Genomic DNA, 20,970 nt, shown 5'->3' on the forward strand with positions numbered 1-20,970 from the left:
CCACAACTATCTTTTGTATTTGAAAACACTGCAGCTGGTGGTGGATTTGTTTCTGAATGCCTCTGTGGGTGAAAGGAGCCATTTGATGACCAAGTATACTTTTTATATTGTACACACACACACACACACACACACACACACACACACACACACACACACACACATTGTTCAGAGACTAGCAGTTGCAGTTGTTGTTCTTGGAGCCTGTCACCACTTGGCTAAGGGCTTGTTTAGGCAGGATCATTCTGTGCTCAGTTCTTACTGTGTGCAGGTGACATCTCTGCTGTTGTTTCTGAAACCATGTTATGTTACATCTTTTGAGGCTTTTTATCTTTCCTTTTTGAAGTTGGCTAATTTACTTGGCCTGGAGAGCAGGTGCTTGGCCATTCTGCTTTTTATCTGTTTCCTACACATCTCCTAGGATAGCTTGGAGAAATAATACTGTAATGGCTAAGAGCTTGCTCTCTGGAGTCAGACTTGGTCTATATCTAATAGCTGTGCGTGTTGATTTCTCTGAGCCTCACTGATCACATCTGTAATTAGGGACAGTAATATCTACTACCTAAGATCACTATGAATATTAAACACTATGTTACTGAGTTCATTATCAGTGTTATTATGGTTATTTTTAATACTTTTGTTTCCTAGTTTCATGTTCAGTAACCTGGCTGTGCTCAACAGTCTCACCATTGGTGAGTTAGTTATCTGTCTTGCTATTTAATATTATGGTTCATAAGTGACATCAGTAGGATATTCTTTCATTTAATAGTTATTAATGGAGTGCCCTACTATGTGCCAGGTGCTTTCACATATTTATGTTATTTAGTCCTCATAACAACCAAGTTTATCCTCATTTTGCAGATGAAGAAACTGAAGCTGCAGGAGTTTTGCCCATATAGAATGGCAGAACAGCGACTGGAATTCAGCCTTTCTGACCCTAAGTGCTGCTCCTTCCGTTTGTACCATGATTCTAGAATTCTTTTCTGCTTCCTTGCTTTCTTAATTACCTTCAGATATTTAATCCCCTCTGAGCTATTACTTTGGTGAACCTTAACACTTGTTCTCGAGCCTGGATCTTTTTTCAAGCACTGGTTTCACATACTCAGTTGCCTGGCGGGTCCTTGTACTTACTTGTTTGTTTTGCCATTGCTTCAAACTTCTGGAACTACCATAGTGCCTGGAACATAATAGATGCTTAAAAAATACTTTTTGAATGACTGGAGATCTAAACTTGTTCTCAGCTTACTACATTTTCTCTTCGGAACCCCCATCATTAGGCTCACATTTGGAGTCATTTTTACATAATTCTGTATTACAAGCATCTTCAATAAAGAGGTCAGTTTGGTTCTACTAAACTCTTAAATGTGCGGGGTTATTGCTGGGTACCACTCTTCAAGATAGTTGTAAATTGTTTGAATAGGGGTGAGACTGGGGAAATCTGAGCTTAAAAATAAAAGATTGGTTAATAGAGGGGAGAGGGTAAACAGATGTGGGGAAGTCTACACCAAGTTGAAGCGAGGTTTCATTCAACATAAAGAAAATCTGATGGTATTAGAATAAACTGTATTATGAGTTCTGGAAGTGTTCAAGTAGACATAGGCTCTGAGAGTTATAAAACTAAAGAGATTCCTTTATCAAACCAGATGGCCTCCAAGGACCCTTCCAGATCTGAGTTTCTGAGCTCATCCACTTTCCAAAACATCTTCAAACCATTTTTATTTTTTCTGTGTGTCTAGTATCTACTCCTATTGCTGAGATTTAGCTTAGCTTCTTGTTGCCACAAGTTTGGATTATGTACTAACCTTCTTTATTTTTTTGAGACACAGTCTCGCTCTGTCACCTAGGCTGGAGTGCAGTGGTGCGATCTCAGCTCACTGCAACCTTCCACCTCCTGGGTTCAAGCGATTCTTGTGCCTCAGCCTCCTGAGTAGCTCGGCTTACAGGTGTGCACCCCATTCCCAGTTAATGGATTATGTACTAACCTTTTAATTGGTCACCTGATATATATATATGGTCTTCCTAGTTCCCCTGCCCCATTATCTTGTATGCTGGTATCCAATTAATTATTTTAGTATCTTTATTGAGATGCCATTTACATGCCATTAAGTTCATCTGTTTAAAGTGTGCAATTCAGTGGTTTTTAGTATGTTTACAGAGTTGTAAAAGTGTTAATCATAATCTAATTTTAGAACATTTTCTGCACCCCTAAAAGAACTTCCACACCCATTATTAGTCAGTCACTCCCCATTCGCTTAACCACCAGCTCTAGGCAACTACTCTCAACTAATTTTCATGCAAAACCCGGCTTTCCCTGTGCTGCTCTTCAAAAGGCCTTTAGTGTCTTCCTTGTCCATACGATGAAGAAAACATGTCTCACCTAGAATTCAAATTTTTCCATAATCTAGTTTTAGCCTACTTTTCCAACTTTGACATATACCCTTCCCCAGTCTGAATGTATCACTCTACCTAGGTTGCTACTGTTTATTCTTGAGAATGCCATGTGCATTATACCTTCCCTTTGCCTTCCACCATTCCTCTGTCTAAATCTATTTATGCTTTGAGTCTTAAGTCCTACCCTATCAATAAATCCTTTAGCCTACAGTGAGTTCTCCTTTCAACTTGAACTTCCATAGCACCTAGTGTTATAAAACCATCTTTTGCCGTTTAATTGTAAACTGCCACATGGGACCCCTTCCTCTTGTGTTATTCAGCTTTTCATGTGTATATGCTGATTTTCTAAATTGACTATAAGCTTCTTGAGGGCAAGGACCATGCATGCTTTTTTTTTTTTAATATCCTCTGTAGCTTAGCTGAGCATGTAGCTATGCCCAGAAATAGTATGTACGTTTAATGGGATGAATAAAGTTGGCATTGAGCGGAATATTAGACTCTGTGAATTCGGACGTTGGCACAGGATTCAAAGCCTTATTAGACATGTTCATGTTTTATATAGCCTCACTTTGCCTACAGCTTGATACCACATTCTTTCATTAATTCATTCAGTATATGTTTATTGGTGCCATACTTTTTCTATTAATTTCTCAAAACCTTGTTTTTAATTTGGTTAACTTCCTCTGACTGCTTTCACCTAGCTGAGTTCTCTTATAGCTTTCAGCTCTGCATTATTCTTGAAATTCCTTGCTGTTTAAAGAACTTTCTTATGGTAGATTAGTACATTACCACAGCCTCTACAGACCTGCACAGTCCTATTACTAGGACTTTATCCTTATAGGACTTTATTATCATAGGTTGGTGCATAACGTTATTCTCTATAGTCCCATTGTTATACCCTTTCATGACCATGTTCTGAGAAATGCTATGGGAGATGACCACTTTCCTCAATTCACTTATGGCCTGATTGGGAATGTAGAGTGGCATTTTTAGTTTGAAACTGTAACAAGAAAAGTATATTTGATCTCAGTTATTTGGCTTCTGATAAACTATTTCTCATCAAAGCTAAATTACTTCAGGAAAGTTTTCTGCTTGGATCACAAGTATTAATAAATAAAAGATGTGATAATTAAGTTTTGACCTCTGTTAGGAAACACAGGATAGGACTACTGCAGACAGCCCAGTTCACTAAGGAATTCAAGATGGAAACCTTTATTGGATAATAATTTTGTCAATGGAAAACAACAAAGATACAATTTATAACTGTTTTTTCTCCCTTTACCAGGAGAAAATTGGAATTTATTCATTTAACAAACATTTGTTGAGCATGGAACAATACTTGGTAATACTTATTTATTAAGTACTTATTGTTTGCCAGGCATTTTTCTAAGTTCTGTACACACTTACATACTTAATACACTAAATATATTATCTCATTTAGGCCTCAAAACAACCCTACAAGAAGTAGACATCACTGTCATCTTCATTTCTCAGATTAAGAAACTGAGGGCCAGAAATAGTTAAGTAACTGCCTTTGGGTCACACAGCTAGAGAGTGTTGTAACCAGGATTCAAACCTAGGCAGTCTGACTCTAGAGCTGTGTGCTTAGCCATTATATGTACTACATTCTAAATGTTAGGAGTTATACAGAAACGAATAACACAAGCAGCTAGATTATTAAGGAGCTCACAGTCTTATGGTAGAGGCTGACTTAAAAAACCCAAATAGCAATAAAACAGGCAGTATTGTGAGTGTTTTAATAGAGGAGTAAGTGCTCAGGATCATAGCAGCCCAAAAGAGAGCTTGATTTCTTTTGCCATGGCAGAATTATAGTATGGGAGCTGGAGGAGACCTTATAAGCCCTTTGATGACAGAATATGTTTTCATTTTTGTATTCCCAGCACCTAACAGAGTACCCAGCATATACAAGGTGATCAGTAGATGATAAATTAGTGATCTGTTTTGCACTTTCCATTATGATAGCTACTAGGCTCGTGTGGCTATTGAGCACTTGAAATGTGGCTAGTCAGAATTTAGATCTTTTGTGGGTGTAAAATATCAGAATTTGGAGACTTATTTTAAAAAGTAAAAATATCTCAATTTTTAATATTGGTAGTATGTGAAAATGATATTTATTGGCTATATTGGATTAAAATATATCATTAAAATTAATTTACTTGTTTCCATTTACTTTTTAAAATCTGGGCTACTAGAAAATATAAAATTACGTATGTGTCTTGTACTATACCTATGTTGGGTAGTGCTGGTCTCATTCAGTTCCCTCAGAGAGAAGAAGTGATTTGAACGAGGTCACAAAGCAGTAAAGACATTTTTTAAATTGAGAATTTATATGTTAGGTTTCCTGACTTTTAGGTCTATTCTCTTTCTAGGCATAAATTAAATAAGCACAATGTAAATATATACACTTTGAGGAAAAATAATATCATTTTGGTCTGATTTCTCTCTGCTTTAGTTCCACTGTCACTGACCTTAATAATCATTAAGGTTTTTTTCTGTCTATATGTAAATTTTGATCCTCAGAAAATCCGCATTTTTGGTTCTCAGGTTTTTTTTACACTTGGCACCTCTATTCTCATTTCTCCCTTGATCTTCCTCTTGATCTTCTCCATACACATACATATAACTCACTCTTTCATTCCTTTTTAATTTGTTTCCATTAACATTAAAAAATTTTATTAATACCTTTTATTTGTATTTTGGGGAGATAGGCCGTGTGATGTTACATGATGTGCTATATAAATAGCTGGTTGTTTTGGTGGTATTGTACATGCATTTGTTATCTCCTTTAGTCCTCTCAAAACTGCATGAAGTATAGGTCCTATTATTCTGAATTTATAGTTATGAAGTCTCAGGTTTAAGAGGGTAGTATGCTGCAGGTACGGCTGTAGTGCACAGAATCTGTTAGCTAGAACTGTGTAAGATAGAAATGGCAGGAAGCCTGGGGATTTTTCCTGCACATGGACAGGCCTGTAAATATTGCGGAATTCTGGGTCCTTTGAGCTTAGGATTAATGTATTGGGGAATATACCAAAAAAAGTACAAAAATCCATTCCCAAATTTATTTGTGTATGTGTGTCTGCATATGTGAGTGTGTGATGTATATACAGAGAATGAACGAGTGAATGAATCTGATTTTGAAGACCAAGTTCCTATGTTTTCATCTCTCCTGACCCGTTCTATCTCTCCTTCCTGACTCTCTTCATTTTCTTCACTTCAGTTCAGTTCAAATCATTATACTTAAGTCTGAGCAGATGTTCATCAACATGTTGACAGTGTTTTATTTTTGGAGAGCCAAATCTCAGGTTATTTTGAATTTCTTTTTTAACCTCTGTATTACTTGAATTTTTAAAATAATGACCATATACTAAGAAAAACTATATGAAAAGAGCAGCAAAGCTATTTTCACTTGGGAAAAAAATCAATGTGCTTGATAATTTTCATTCCAAAAATAAACCTTTAACCCTAAAATTTCAGAGTCCCTTAATTTACTCTCTGTCATTCAGTGTTCTTTGGCCTCAATTTCATTGCCCTCAAATAAATGATTAAGTTCATTCCCCAAAAGCCAATTCTATGTACACCATCTGTCTGTCACAGAGGTGAACTTTCTTTTAGAGCATTTATTTCTTTAGCAAAGGTGTTTAGTTTTCTTTGCCAGATTGTTTTTAAACAACAGTAACTCCTAGCGGTCACATTCTGCAAATATTTTTAAATGCTTTGAATCTAAACAGTTTACCTGCTGTGTTTATGGCATAATAGGAATTAGAAGAGACCCTGGATCTTATCTAACCCCTTATCTGATAAATTTTCTTTTCAAATTGCCAGTAGGTGGTTGACAGCGGGTGAATTCATTTGCTGTTTCAGAACATTTGAAAAGTCCTTATTTTTCAGCTTGCGTTTAATTGTTGAACGATCTGGTTTATGTTCTTTTAAGATGCTAGTGATCAAAGAGAAGATGTTTATATTGGAAACCACATGCCTTGCCCTGAAAACCTCAATGGTTACTGCATCCATGGAAAATGTGAATTCATCTATTCTACTCAGAAGGCTTCTTGTAGGTAAGTCAGTGCTTCCAGATCAGTGGTGAGCATTTTTTTTCATCAGTGGTTGTTGCTCTATAGAAGGGAATGAAATGTAGACTAAATATTACCAGAAAGTAGTGTTTATTTGCAGTAGACAAGTAAAAAACAAATCAGCAGCATTATTTGGAAAAAAAAACTGGCAAGTAGTATGTAGAAAACAAAAACCAATTTTTTTTAGGGCTTAACATTTTAAATATAATACTATACATTTTTAATATAAAAAATAAATGTGCCACGTTCCAACACTATTTTGGTTTTTAGGCAATCTGTCACAAGGTGGCTGAGGGACTAAAGACTGTATTAAGAACAGAGAACATGTAACTCAAATAAAATATGTGCTAAAATAGATTTCTAAAAATAAGGGGATGGGGACGAAGAACCAGGTGTGAATTGAGAGATGAAAATGGAAAGGGCGTAAATCCTCAAATCCCTGATTCCAGAGAGGTTATGTAACTTGTTCAAGGTCAACAGCAAGTTAGAAATAGAGCTGGGAAAAAACTAAGTCTCAGACTTTCCGATACCCTACCTAATGATCTTAGTGTTTTTTGCTGCTCTTGCCTGTCTGCGGATACACCTTTTTGCTGCTGCTGCTAGAAGCTCATCATCTGCTTGATGTTGGTCTAGTTAGCCAGGTGATGTTTCTATAGACAAGGGGACATTGCTGTCATTTTGCTCACCCTTGCCTCCTGGAGTTTGACCAGATCCTTTTTTTCCTTTCTTAGTCAAAACATCGAAACATGGAGAAATACTATACTTTTCTTTTGTTCAGTCCACCTAGAAGCCAGTGAATCTTTCTTTCCAAAAAAATAAGAGGAAGCAATTGGAAATCCAGTCTCTTGGGTCCTTCTACTTCTTTAGCTCCCTGCTCCTGATTTTTTTCACCTGCCTTTCTCCTGCTTAAAAAAACAAGAAACAAAACAAAACACTGTAAACTGTTAATGGTTGAATAGTTCTTTAAGACATTTGCTTTTTCCTGATTGAAAGTTCTCCTTGTCTTTGAAGGAGCTAGCCTTCTTTTCTTTTTTTTGTGAACATTTAAAAAATCTAGCTGTATGAATGGTAACAGGCCAGGTTTTTTTGCTCTGTCGCCCAGACTGGAGTGCAGTGGTGCGATCTTGGCTCACTGCAACCTCGGCTTCCCAGGTTCAAGCGATTCTCCTGCCTCAGCCTCCTGAGTAGCTGGGACTGCAGGCATGGGCCACCATGCTTGGCTAATTTTTTGTTTTTTTGAGATGGAGTCTCGCTCTGTCACCAGGCTGGAGTGCAGTGGTGCGATCTCGGCTCACTGCAACCTCCGCCTCCTGGGTTCAAGTGATTCTTCTGCCTCGGCCTCCTGAGTAGCTAGCACTACAGGCATACGCCACCATGCCCAGCTAATTTTTGTATTTTTAGTAGAGACGGGGTTTCACTATGTTGGCCAGGATGGTCTTGATCTCTTGACCTCATGATCCGCCTGCCTTGGCCTCCCAAAATGCTGGGATTGCAGGTGTGAGCCACCATGCCCAGCCTAATTTTTTGCATTTTTAGTAGAGACAGGGTTTTGCTGTGTTGCCCAGGCTGGTCTTGAACTCCTTAGCTCATTAAATCTGCGTGCCTCAGACTCCCAAAGTGCTAGGATTACAGGTGTGAGCCACTGCTCCTGGCCCAGGCCAGTTTTTAAACTAAATCTTATAGTGGGCTCTTCATGTTTGTCCTACAGTGGCATGGATAGCTTGATAGAAGTTTGGATCTTGTCCTCTTAGGATGGTGCGTCTTTCAAGATACTTAAATGAAGGATGAGAGAGAGGATCATGTTCTGGTAATGATGTGATACAAGGTCATTTTCTAGTATTTTACTAACTGAAAGTAAGAGGATTGAATGGTGTACAGGTTAAAGGCTTTGAAATTGGATACACTGACCTGGCCAGTTATTGGCTGTGTGTTCTTTGGAAGTTACGTAAAATATCTAAGCCTCATTTTCATCTTTCTTAAAGTAGAATAGTAATAGTACCTATCTCATGTTGTTAAAATTAAGTGAGATAATATATGTAAAGTGCTTAGCCTGATACCTGGTATGTAGTATGTACTTAGTGAATAGCAGTTGATATTATTAGACTCTAAGCCCGTTAGTCAGGGGCTCTTTGTTTTGTTAACCACTATTTTCCCTGTGCCTAGTATAGGACCTAGCCCCGTAGGTACTCAGTAAATTTTTTGAATGACATGTGATGATGATAAATTTTTAAGAGGAATATCTTAAATGCTAAAGAATCCCTTTTCTGCACAATTATAACTCCTTAAAAGCAGTTGATCTTTTTCTTTTGTCTGAGTCTGTGCAGTGTCTATAGGAATCAGGCCATGATATCATGTGCACTTCTGCTAGTAGGTAGGTGTGTTTGCATAGCAGTAAACAGGCAAGGATAAACAGCCTTTAGCCACAGTCCTATTGTTAGGTTAAAATCTTCTAGCATTATGGTACCATTGATTTTTCGTTTTGTTTTTGTTTTGAGATGGAGTGCTTGATCTGTCACCCAGACTGGAGTGCAGTGGCGCAATCTCGGCTCACTGCAACCTCCACCTCCCAGGTTCAAGCGATTCTCCTGCCTCAGCCTCCCAAGTAGCTGGGATTACAGGCGTGTGCCACCATGCCTGGCTAATTTTTCTATTTTTAGTAGAGACAGGGTTTTGCCATGTTGGCCAGGCTAGTCTTGAACTCCTGACCTCAGGTGATCCACCTGCCTCAGCCTCCCAAAGTGCTGGGATTACAGGCGTGAGCCACCGCACCTGGCCTGATTTGTTTTTTGATTGACTGATTGGTTGATTGACTTATTAATGCCAAATTCTTCCCAAATTTGGGGTGTCAAATTCAACTATGACAGAGATCCAGGGATCTTGCCTTTAAAAAGCATACAACCTGGTGGAAGAGACCGACAAATAAGTAATTATAATATGGAAAATGCTATCATACACAGCTATACATGAGGCGATTTGGGACTTCAGAAAAGGCACGTCAGCCTGAAGATGGGTGGGGGACATTGTTGGAGGAAGGGTCAGGTCTTACAGGAACATTTGGGCCATTCCAGGAGCTTGGCTTTTATTTTAAAGGCAGTGAGACACGATTAGAGGATTTTAAGTAGCAATGATGAGATCAAATCTGAAAGCCACTCTGGTGACATTGTGGAAAGTAGATTAGAAAATTTAGGAGACTTAGTAAGAAGTAAGGGCCTGAATTAAGTATAAAGGAGTTGTGAGGCTGAGAAAATAAATGGATTGCAGAGAGATCATTAGGTGGTTGAACTCACAGATGTTGGTGACCGACCTGTTAGGTTGGATATGAGCACGAGAACCTGGGGATTGGTGGAGGTTAGTGGGATTAAGAGTCAGGAGAGTCTCCTGGCTTTCTGGCTAACACAGGATTGAGTGGGAAATGCATTGGGAAGAGGGAGAAGGTTTGAGGGGAAATGATATATTCAGTTTGACATGCTTGGTCTAAGATGCCTGTGGGATATCCACTTACAGATGTCTAGTGGGCTGCTGGATATATTTTAGTTTTGGAACTGATGAGAGAGATGTGATTGAAGACATACATTTGAGAATCATTCCCTCTCTAGCATATCCATTTTACTTTCTACCTAGCAATTCTTCTATCCCACTAGCCCTCCCATTTATTGATCCTATCACCTTTTCAGTGTCCCTCCCTGGATATTCTCTTCCCCTTGTTAGTGTAAATTCCATGGCCAGTCATTGTAGTTCCCTTTGCATTTGAATCCCACATTCCTCTATTGCTTCATCATACTCACCTGCCAAAACTGTAGTCCTGGTTCCTCCCAGCTCTCCACCCACTGCATACCTATACATGCAGTTGATCATGGCTGTCGGTGAAAAGCACACCACCGGTTAACTCGTCTCACTGACATACCGATCGGTCTCAAGGTGGGCCCTTTATGCTGCCCTGGCAGTCATTCTACACCTGCAGTTTATACATTCTCCTCCTCTCCTGTACGATTTCTTTGTACCTTCTCCTCTCTCCTCAGATTAGCAGTACCTCCTCTCTCATCCTCACTCTGGCCTGTTGATCTTCTTTCCAAGTTCACTGAGAAAATGGAAGCAATATGAGAACTTGCACACTTTCACTATCACCTACCAGCAAGCCTCTCCCTGTTTCTCTGTATCATAGAACTTGATATCAGTATATCTCATATATATTGATAAACTTTTATTTATTCCATCTTGGAAAAAAACTCCTCATTCTCATTCCCACCAGTTACTGTCCTGTTTGTTTCCTTTCCTTCATAGAACTCAGAAGAGTTGTCTAAAGTCTATCTCCAGTTCCTCACTTCCCACTTCTCTTGAACTCACCCCAACAAACTTTTGTCCCTAACACTCCACTGAGACTGTTCTCATTTCTAAATTCAGTGGTCAGTACTTAGTCTCAAATTACTTTTGAATGATCAGTGCATTTGACACAGTTGTTCACCCCCTCCTGTGTGATATGCATTCTTCACTTGGTGTCAAGAATTATACTGTCTCTTGTTTTTTTCCTACTTCGCTGGATGTTCCAGTTTTCTTGGCTGCTTCCCACTTTGCTCCTTGACCTCTCAATGTAGTAGTGTACCCGGGTTCAGTCCCAGTCCTCTTCCCTTACAGATTCTGTCCAGTCTCAGGGCTTTCCATGACATATGCTAATAACTCCTAATTTACATAAATCCCAGACTTCTCTACTGAATTTGAAACTCGTAGATCCATATGCCTCCTTTACATTTCCACATGGATGTCTGACACCTCAATCTCAATAGGACCAAAGCCGATCTCCTGATCTGCTCTCCCTCCCTAAACCTGCTTTACCTGCCACCTTCTTCATCTCAGTTGATTCCAACTCCATCTTTTCAGTTGCTCAGACAAAACACCCTCTGATGTATCTCTGACTTCTCTTTCGTATCCAGTCAGCTGGGAATTCTGTTTCAGAATAGCTCCAGAATTTGGTTACTTCTCACCATTGCCAGTGCTATTCCTAGTGCAGGCCAATGTTTTCCTGGGATTTTTGCAGTAGCCTCCGTGATTGTATTCTACAGTCCATAATCAAAACAGCAGACAGTGAGTGCCCCCCCCCTTTTTTCTTTTTTCTTTTTTTTGAGACAGGGTCTCACTCTGTTGCCCAGGCTGGAGTGCAGTGGTGTGATTTCAGGTCACTGCAGCCTCCACCTCCTGGGTTCAAATGATTCTCATGCCTCAGCCTCCTGAATAGCTGGGATTACAGGCGTGCACCACCACACCCGGCTATTTTTTGTATTTTTAGTGGAGATAGGGTTTCAGCACATTGGCCAGGCTGATTTTTGCATTTTTTCGTAGACAGTTTCATCATGTTGCACAGGCTGGTCTCGAACTCCTGACCTCAGGTGATCCACCCGCCTTGGCCTCCCAAAGTGCAAAGTGAACCTTTTAAAATAAAAGTCAGTTCATATCATTCCTCTGCTAAAATCCTTCCAGTGGTTCCTTCATCTCACTAAGTGCAGAAGGCCCTACACAGTTTTGTCTCTTCACCTCTCTGTCTGGCTCTCCTCTCCCTCACCCCCTCTTCTGCAGCCACACTTGCTGTTCTTGGGCATGCCATGCATGCATGGATGCTCCCACTTTAGGGGACTTGCACTGGCTCTTCCTTTGCCTGGTATGCTGTCCTCCAGTTGTTTGCATGGCAGGCTCCTCACCTCCTTCAAGTCTTTACTCACGTGTTACCTTCTTAACCTACCCAGATTGCCTTATTTAAAATTGCAACCCTCCCTTCCTGCAACTTTCCTGGCTCATACCTGGTGTTCGCAGTTTCCCTTAACACCTCACACCCCACATCCCCTGTAGTGCATATCACCTTCTAACATAACCATTTAATTCACTTACTTTGTTTATTGACACTCTTCTCCCGGTAGCTGGTAAGCAGGCCAGGGATCTTTATCTGTTCTGTTCGTTGATACATCCCAAATGCTCACCACGGTAGGTGCTCAATAATTGTGGTAAATGGATGTGTGAATGAATTCACACGTGAGACAGTGGGAGTAAATGGGATTGCCTGTGGAAGGTGTTTTGGGATGAAAATAGAAAGTGGAGGACTGAATCCCTGGATCTGCCTTTAATCAGTAACAGAACAAGAAGTAATAACCTAGAAGTTAGTACTCTAGGTATTAGGAGAATGTATTAGTCTGTTTTCACTGCTAATAAAGACATACCCAAGACTGGGCAATTTACAAAATAAAGGGTTTAATTGGACTTAACAGTTCCACGTGGCTGGGGAGGCCTCACAATCATGGGGGAAGGCAAAGAGGAGCAAGTCACATCTTACCTGGATGGCAGCCAGTAAAGAGAGGGCCTGTGCAGCAAAACTCCAGTTTTTAAAACCATCAGATCTCGTGAGACTCATTTACTGTCACAAGAACAGTGCAGGAAAGACCTGCCCCCATAATTCAATCACCTCCCACTGGGTTCCTCCCACGACACATGGGAGTTGTGGGAGTTACTATTCAAGATGGGATTGGGGTAGGGCACAGCCAAACCATATCAGATAGTATAACCAAAAGTCAGTTGGAGAAAACGATATCCAGGGAGAACTGCAGGGATGATATATGGCCTATTGGTTCTTTTTGATACTCTGATTTTAATCTTTGGCTTAAGCCAAACCATTAGAGAGCTGCATATCTAGGACATTGTTACAGCTCCTTATGGAACTGTTTTTATTTTACTGAGCTTTGACTATTGGCCATTAGCCTACCATGAAGGACATTATTTTAAAAATCCCATGAGACCTCATTATATCATTGAATTTACTGCAGCTGTGTTGTTGAGGATAATGTTCTTTATGTTAGAAGGTGCCCTCTTTAAATGAGGACCAATGAGATTAAGTTCCCTTAAGTTTCATAACAGTAATAACTGTGCTTCTTTTGAATGACTTGTTTGATTTTCTTTTATGGAGATTGTATTTTGTGTCAACTGTCCTCCCTCCCTCCTTCCTTCCCTCCCTCTCTTCCTTCCTTCCTTCCTTCCTTCCTTCCTTCCTTCCTTCCTTCCTTCCTTCCTTCTCCATTGGTGTTTAATATATGCACAGAGTTGTGCAACCATCACCACAATCAATTTTAGTACATTTTCATCTCCTCAAGAGGACACCTCATACCCTTTAGCTTTTACTCCCAAATCCCCTCATGCTCTCTAGCTCTAGGCATCCGCTAATTTATTTTCTATCTCTATAGACTTACCTATTCTGGATAGTTCATGTAAATTGAACTATATAGTATGGGGTCTCCTGTGTCTAGCTTTTTTCACTTAGCGTAATATTTTCCAGGTTCATCCGTGTCATAACACATATCAGTACTTCATTCCTTTTTGTGGCTGAATACTATTCCATTGTATGGATAACACCACATGTTTTTAATCTACTCATCATCAGTCGATGAAAATTTAGGTTCTTTCCACTTTATGGTTATTATGAAAAATGCTGCTCTGAATGATCATTTGCAAGTTTTTGTGTGAACGTGTTTTAATTTCACTTGGGTAAAGCTCAGTGGTAGAATTGCTGGGCCAAATGGTAACCCAGTGTTTAACATTTTGAGGAACTGCCAGACCGTTTTCCAAAGTGGCTGCACCATTTTACACACCCTACAGTACCTTCGACAACACTTGTAATTATCTGACTTTTTGATTTAGGCTATCGTAGTAACTGTAAAAACTGGCATATACGGTGGCTTTGATTTTTATTTCCATGATGGCTAGTGATGTTGAGCATCTTTTCATGTGCTTATTGGCTATTTGTATATCTTCTCTGGAGAAATGTCAGTACACATCCTTTGCTCTTTTATTTTATTTTTTGGCTATTATTGAGTTGTATTAGTTATTTATATATTCTAGATATAAGTCCCTTATCAGATATATGGAACTTACTTTTTTTTTCCATTTTGTGGATTGTCTTTTCACTTTCTTGATAATGTCCTTAAGTACAAGAGATTTTAATTTTGATTTAGTGCTATTTATCTTTTTTGTTGTTGTTGTTGCTTTTGCTTTTTGGTGTCGTATCTAAGAAACTGTTGCCTAATCTAAGGTCACAAAGATTTACTCCTATGTTTTATTCTCTTCTAAAAATTAAATTTATTTAAAAATTGACAAAATTATGTATACATATTATGTACATCATGTTTGGAAATATATATACATTGTGAAATGTCCAATCAAGCTGATTAACATATGCATTACCTCACATTGTTACCACTTTTGTGGTGAGAACACTTAAAATCCTCAGCATTTTCCAAGAATACACTGCATTGTTAACTATAGTCACCATGTTGTACACTACATTTCTTGAACTTATTCCTCCCATCTAACTGAAATTTAGTATCCCCTGACCAACATGTCCTCAAACCACCTCCTACCACACCAGTCCCTGGTAACCACTATTCTACTCTCTACTTCTATGAGATCAACTTTTTTAGGTTCCACATATGAGTGGGATCACTTAGTATTTGTCTTTCTATGCTTGGCTTATTTCACTTAATATAATGTTCTGGAGGTTCATCCATGCAAATGATAGGATTTCCTTCTTTTTTTATGGCTGAATAGTATTCCATTTTGTATATATACCTCACTTTATCCATTTATTTGTTAATGGACACTTAGATTAAATCCATATCTTAGCTATTGTGAATAATGCTGCAATAAACGTAGTAGTGCAGATATTTCTTCAATATACTGATTTTATTTCCTATAGTTATATACCCAGTAATGAGATTGCTGGATCATATGGTAGTTTTATTTTTAATTTTTTGAGGAACTTCCATACAGTTTTCCATAATAACTGTATCTTATGTTTTTTTCTTCAGAGTTTTATAGTTTTAGCTCTTACATTTAGATCTGCGATCCATTTTGAGGCAATTTTTGTGTATGACACGAGGAAGAGGTCTAGCTTCATCCTTTTGCGTGTGGATATCCAGTTAGCACCATTTGTTGAAGAGACAGTTCTTTCCCCATTGAGTTATCTTAGCACCCTTGTCAAAACCAATTGACCATAGATGTTTGGGTTTATTTCTAGGCTCTCCATTCTCTTCCATGATCCACATACCTGCCCACTGCTCGTTGTTTTTTTGTTTGCTGGGAAGCGTAGAGCCCAATGTGAAATGTACTGGGAAGTGTCTAGGAACCTCAGGGACTGGACTGGTAGACTTGCAGCACCCCTGGATTTCCCTGTTTCCCTCCTCCCACATTTCTTTTTTGTTGTTTTAATGTGTGCTTTGCAATAAGCTGCCTCAAATTCTTTTCTTAATGAGTTGTGGGACATTCATAAATACTATTTTTATACTTCAAATGTTTTATTAATCAGTTCTCACTGAAGGCTGGCTAATTTATACATTTCACTGCTGTCAGCTTAAAAATGTAAATTGTCTGTTAAGTGTCTTAAATATTTCTCCCTGTCAAATTATCATCAGCTGATGCAGTTGTCTTTTTATCTACTTTTAATTGGAATTCAGATGATTTCTAAGATTAGCACCTACAGCTTACCTCCTTGACTGCTTGACATTGTTTCTGTCATTAATAGCTTATTTTCATCTTCCCCTTGCATCTTACATGTTTATATTTTATACACTGAAAAGTGTCTTGAATATAATTTGGTGCTATGTTCAGAGGACTGTAAATGTTTATACCTATTTTTTCAATAGTCTAATTTTCAGGTACTTAGCCCTAAGGAATAACACTAAATATAGAAAAGTGCATATTCACCAAGATGTTTATCACATCTAATTTATAATTGTGAAAAATTGAAAATAACTGACATGTCTTAGAACTGGGAATAGATATGCTAGCTATATTATAGTCACTGGATGGAGTATTATATTTCTGTTTTGAAATTATATGTATCTATTTTGAAAAAAATGCTAAGAGAGTAGATTTTAAGTGTTCTCACCACAGACATTATAACTATATGAGGTAATGCATATGTTAATTAGCTTGATTTAGCCATTCCACAATGTCTATACATTTCCAAATATCATGTTGTACATCAGCGGTCCCCAACCTTTTTGTTGCCAGGGACTAGTTTCGTACAAGACAGTTTTTCCATGGACTGGGGATTGGGGGTGGGGGGATGGTTTGGGGATGATTCAAGTGCATTACATTTATTGTGCACTTTATTTCTATTATTATTACATGGTAATACTTAATGAAATAATTGTACAACTCACCATAATGTAGAATCGGTGGGAGCTCTGAGCTTGTTTTTCCTGCAATTAGACAGTCCCATCTGGGGGTGATGGGGGACGGTGACAGATCCTTAGGCATTAGATTCACATAAGGAGCACTCAACCTAGATCCCTTGTGTGCGCAGTTCACAATAGGGTTTGCGCTCCTATGAGAATCTAATGCCAGTGCTGATCTGACAGGAGGCGGAGCTTGGGTGGTAATGTGAGTGATGGGGAGTAGCTGTAAATACAAAGAAGCTTTGCTTACTTGCCCACCACTCACCTCCTGCTGTGTGGCCTGGTTCCTAACAGGCCATGGACCAATATCTGTCCATGGCCTGGGAGTTGGGGGGGATCCCTGTTGTACATGATAAATATACGTAATTTTATTTGTCACTTTTTAAGCAAATTTAATTTAAAAAGTGAAAAAAAGGAGTAAATCTTTGTGGCTTTAGATTGGGCAATAATTTCTTGATATGACACCAAAAGCAAAAGCAACAATAACAAAAAAGATATACATTAACAATATTCAGCAACTTTAAAATTAATGTGATATAACTTAGGTGAAAGAAGCACCATGTAGGCATATCAAAAAGACAGTAGGGAAATATACAAATGACATTTTTCCCCCAGATGGTAGGAAAGTGCATGATATCCTATTCCTGTTTAAATTTTATTACTATTTTGTATTTTTTAATGTAAAAGCTTGGGAGTATCAAAATTTGTAATTTTCATAGGAATATATATATTTTTCCTTTTCAGATGTGAATCTGGCTACACTGGACAGCACTGTGAAAAGACAGACTTTAGTATTCTCTATGTAGTGCCAAGTAGGCAAAAGCTCACTCATGTTCTTATTGCAGCAATTATTGGAGCTGTACAGATTGCCATCATAGTAGCAATTGTAATGTGCATAACAAGGTAGGTAATGATGTAAGAAATATCAACTTTAAATTAGAGGCAGGCAACTGTTTATTTATAGATGCTTTGAGGCCACCAGTCTATTAGGAAAAATCTTATGATTAGTTCCCTGAGGTTTTCAGTGGTCTCTCCCTATCCTTCTTCTTTAGGATACAGGCAGGGACTAATTCCCAGTCTTACAGGTATATCTGGGCGACAAGCAGAGAGGGAGTGAGAATAGTCAATGAGATAAAGGAATTTAGGGATCTGAGAACTGTATACAGTCTTTGAACACTGTATTCTGGGAAAATAATGTTAGTAGCAATCTTTTTTTTTTTTTTAAGAGACAGGGCCTCACTCTGTTGCCCAGGCTGGAGTGCAGTAACAATTAGAGCTCACTGCAGCCTCGAATTCCTGGGCTCAAGTGGTCCTCCAGAGTAGCTGAGACTATAGGCGTGAACCGCCCTGACTGGCTCAGAATTTCTAGAATGATCTGCACATGCATAGGAGATCCATGCAGAAGATTTTTAAGCCCTGCACAACTGCAAGGGGTTCTATGCCCTAAGAATGTACTTTACTCACAGTTAGTATAGTAAGAAAGGAAGAAATCAGAGGCTGAAGATAGTTTTATTGTGATATCATGGTGTTAGCATTACTTCATTTTCAGGATTGCAGCGATAAGTAATAAGCTTTAAAATTCTGCATTATAAATAAAATTATTCGTCATAAATTAAATGACTTATTTGGAGTGCAGTGGCATAAAATGGGTCTTTTCTAAACTGAGTAGAAATACATAAGTCAGACTGAACTGGGCCTGAGAAAAGTCAGAGTAAATCCAGCAAGTTCGTGTTGTCTTTGTGTTTCCCAGTCTAATGCTTTTCTTCCTGCTTACCTCTTTCTTTAAGCTTCAGTTCAGAAGTCTCATAAGCATCATTTCTCCACTTCCCTGCATTATTCTGGGCAGAGGGTTGAAGCATATCAAATACAGATATTGGCAGGCCATAATGGATTTGTGGCCCTTCTATCCAAGGTCTGGATAGAAGCCAGACCTTCAGTAGTCTCAGCCATCTGGAGCTGAAATGATAAATCTAGAAATGATAAAAAAAAAAAAGGTTCTCCAAGTAACAGATATTTTTCATAACACCTAGGCATGAAAGTCAGTGCGCTTTATTTCACAGAACAGATGATCTGCCCTTAGGCAAGACTACTGAATATAAAATTGGACGGTAGATCAAAGTAGGGACATAATCATGTAACAAATAATGATAACAGAAAGAGAAGATAGGGAAAACACATTTAACAGCATGACTGGACTGGCTGTAGCCATTTAATATAGACTCAGAGGTTAAGTAATTTGCCTGTGGTCATCCGACTAGTAAGTGGAATTGTCTGGATTTGGATTCAGTTTGATTCCCATTCATTCTTTACACTGAAAGGTTCCATGTTGAGTCATCTTGGGAAACATGTTTGCCCAGTATGACCATTGCATGGGAGCAGGGTTCAAACTTGATTTTGTAGCAGTTTAGGGTTTTTGAGCAGGGGAGGGACTTGGTATAAACCATATTTTTCAGAGTATTAATGAGTCATCTGAAAAATTCATTGGAGTAGTGAACATATGAGGTAGGGTGAAGACCATTTAAGTCATTATTAGAGTTAAATAGGAGTGAGGTAATGAATGATTTGGAAGGCAGAAGGAAAATTAAGGTAAAGTAAGGGGAGATGTTTGAGGCCTGGAGATAGTGCCTTTATTTGAGACAGGGTCTCACTCTGTCATTCAGGCTGGAGTGCAGTGGCATGATCTTGGATCATTGCAACCTCCACCTCCTGGGCTTATCTCAACCTCCCGAGTAGCTGAGACTACAGGCATGCGCCACCATGCCTTGCTAATTTTTGTATTTTTTTTTTGTAGAGACTGGGTTTGGCCATGTTGCCGAAGCTGGTCTTCAACTCCTAGGCTCAAGTGATCCACCTGCCTCGGTCTCGCAAAGTGCTGGGATTGTGCCCAGCCAGATAGTGCCATTTTTAAGAGGGTCAAAGGATGTCAGAGTCAATGAGAAACAATTCTGAGTTCAACCCCTTCATTTAGAGAAGTTGGGAAACTGAAGCCCTGAGATAAGAAGTACCTCAGTCTAAGGTCCTAGAGCTAGGAAAGCCCCCTTACAACAGTCTTTTACCCAACTCTTTCAGTGCTATAATGCTCAACTACTCAATTAAAATTACCTGGCAGGCAGTTTTGAAGTAGGTACCCTCTAGTTTATGCTCCAGATCCCTCCTTGTTGCCCTCACAGCCACTTAGACATCACAGTGTATTTCTAACTATGTCACAGTGTCTTTACTGCCCACTGTCTCTACGATTGAAGAGTCATCTCACTGAATTTATCACAGATTTCTCCTGGAGGCCTGTCTTTTTATTATGGTATTTCCTCCCCTAGAATGTCTTGCTATCTTGGATTTAGAACATTTATGTACTTGGATTTATTTCCATTGAGTTTTTAAGTATCTCTCCCACACAGTCCATTATGAGACAGCTGTTGACATATACCGTGGCGGCTGTCACGTGGGAGGAATCTTCTTTAAAAGGATGTTCCCACTGACCTGTTTATCAAGACTGCATGAGTCAATTTTTCTTCTTTTCTTCTTGGAATCGCCTTTCATATTTTCAGACTCATAGAATGACAGATTGTCAGGAACCTTGAACATCACCTTAACTAAACGCCCTAATTTTATAGATTTAAAAACCATGGCACTAGGAAATTGGAACTTGTCCAAGGTCATGGTGAGTTAGTGACAGTAAAAGAGGGTTGCTTGATCTGTCAGCTAGTTTTCTCATTTATGAAATGGAGATGATTCCAACTCTGTCTACCTCATACTTTTAAAATGAGGATTAGTGAGGTAAAACCATATACAAAATGGAAGTATTGTCAACACTTTTAAGTCAAGGCAAAGCTGTACTCTTTGAAATCGAACGAAATGAGGAGTACTCATTGTTATAAGACTTTCTTTCCATTAGGTTGTAAATTTCTTGCTGGCAGAGATTTTGGAAGCTAGTCCAACTCCTAATTTATTTTTTACATATAGGAGAATTGAGGTTGCACAGTTAGTTATTAGCAGAGCCCAGAATTCATCTCAGCCCCCTTATTCCACATTGCATAGCACAGCATCTTGTGTTTGCAATCTAGTGTGCAGGCACAAGAGCAGTTCCAACACAGTGAGATTTGTACTGCTGTTGAGAAACGTGGTAAAATGAGAGCAGAGTTAAAGAATGTCCCTCATCCTCAGTGTGGCAGTTCCTTATGGGCTTCTGTGGTTTGCCCCAGGAGGGTGTGGACAGCTTCTTTTGAGTCATTGTCTAAAATCAGTAGACATTCCTGTGTATTCATAGCTGAGGTTAATAAGCA

The 20,970-nt window shown here is 38.9% G+C and overlaps 1 protein-coding gene across 1 annotated transcript in view; it reads left to right on the forward strand.

Annotated features, from left to right (window-relative positions):
* Positions 1–20,970, forward strand: part of TMEFF1 (transmembrane protein with EGF like and two follistatin like domains 1) — a 104,424-nt gene that overhangs the window by 81,889 nt on the left and 1,565 nt on the right. The window contains exons 8-9 of the mRNA XM_031014552.3: positions 6,344–6,467; positions 17,435–17,593. Of these exons, the coding sequence (XP_030870412.2) occupies positions 6,344–6,467; positions 17,435–17,593 (283 nt within the window). The remainder of the gene's footprint in view (positions 1–6,343; positions 6,468–17,434; positions 17,594–20,970) is intronic.

This window comes from Gorilla gorilla, chromosome 13, assembly GCF_029281585.2.
Source record: "Gorilla gorilla gorilla isolate KB3781 chromosome 13, NHGRI_mGorGor1-v2.1_pri, whole genome shotgun sequence".
NCBI classification, from domain to species: Eukaryota; Metazoa; Chordata; class Mammalia; order Primates; family Hominidae; genus Gorilla; species Gorilla gorilla.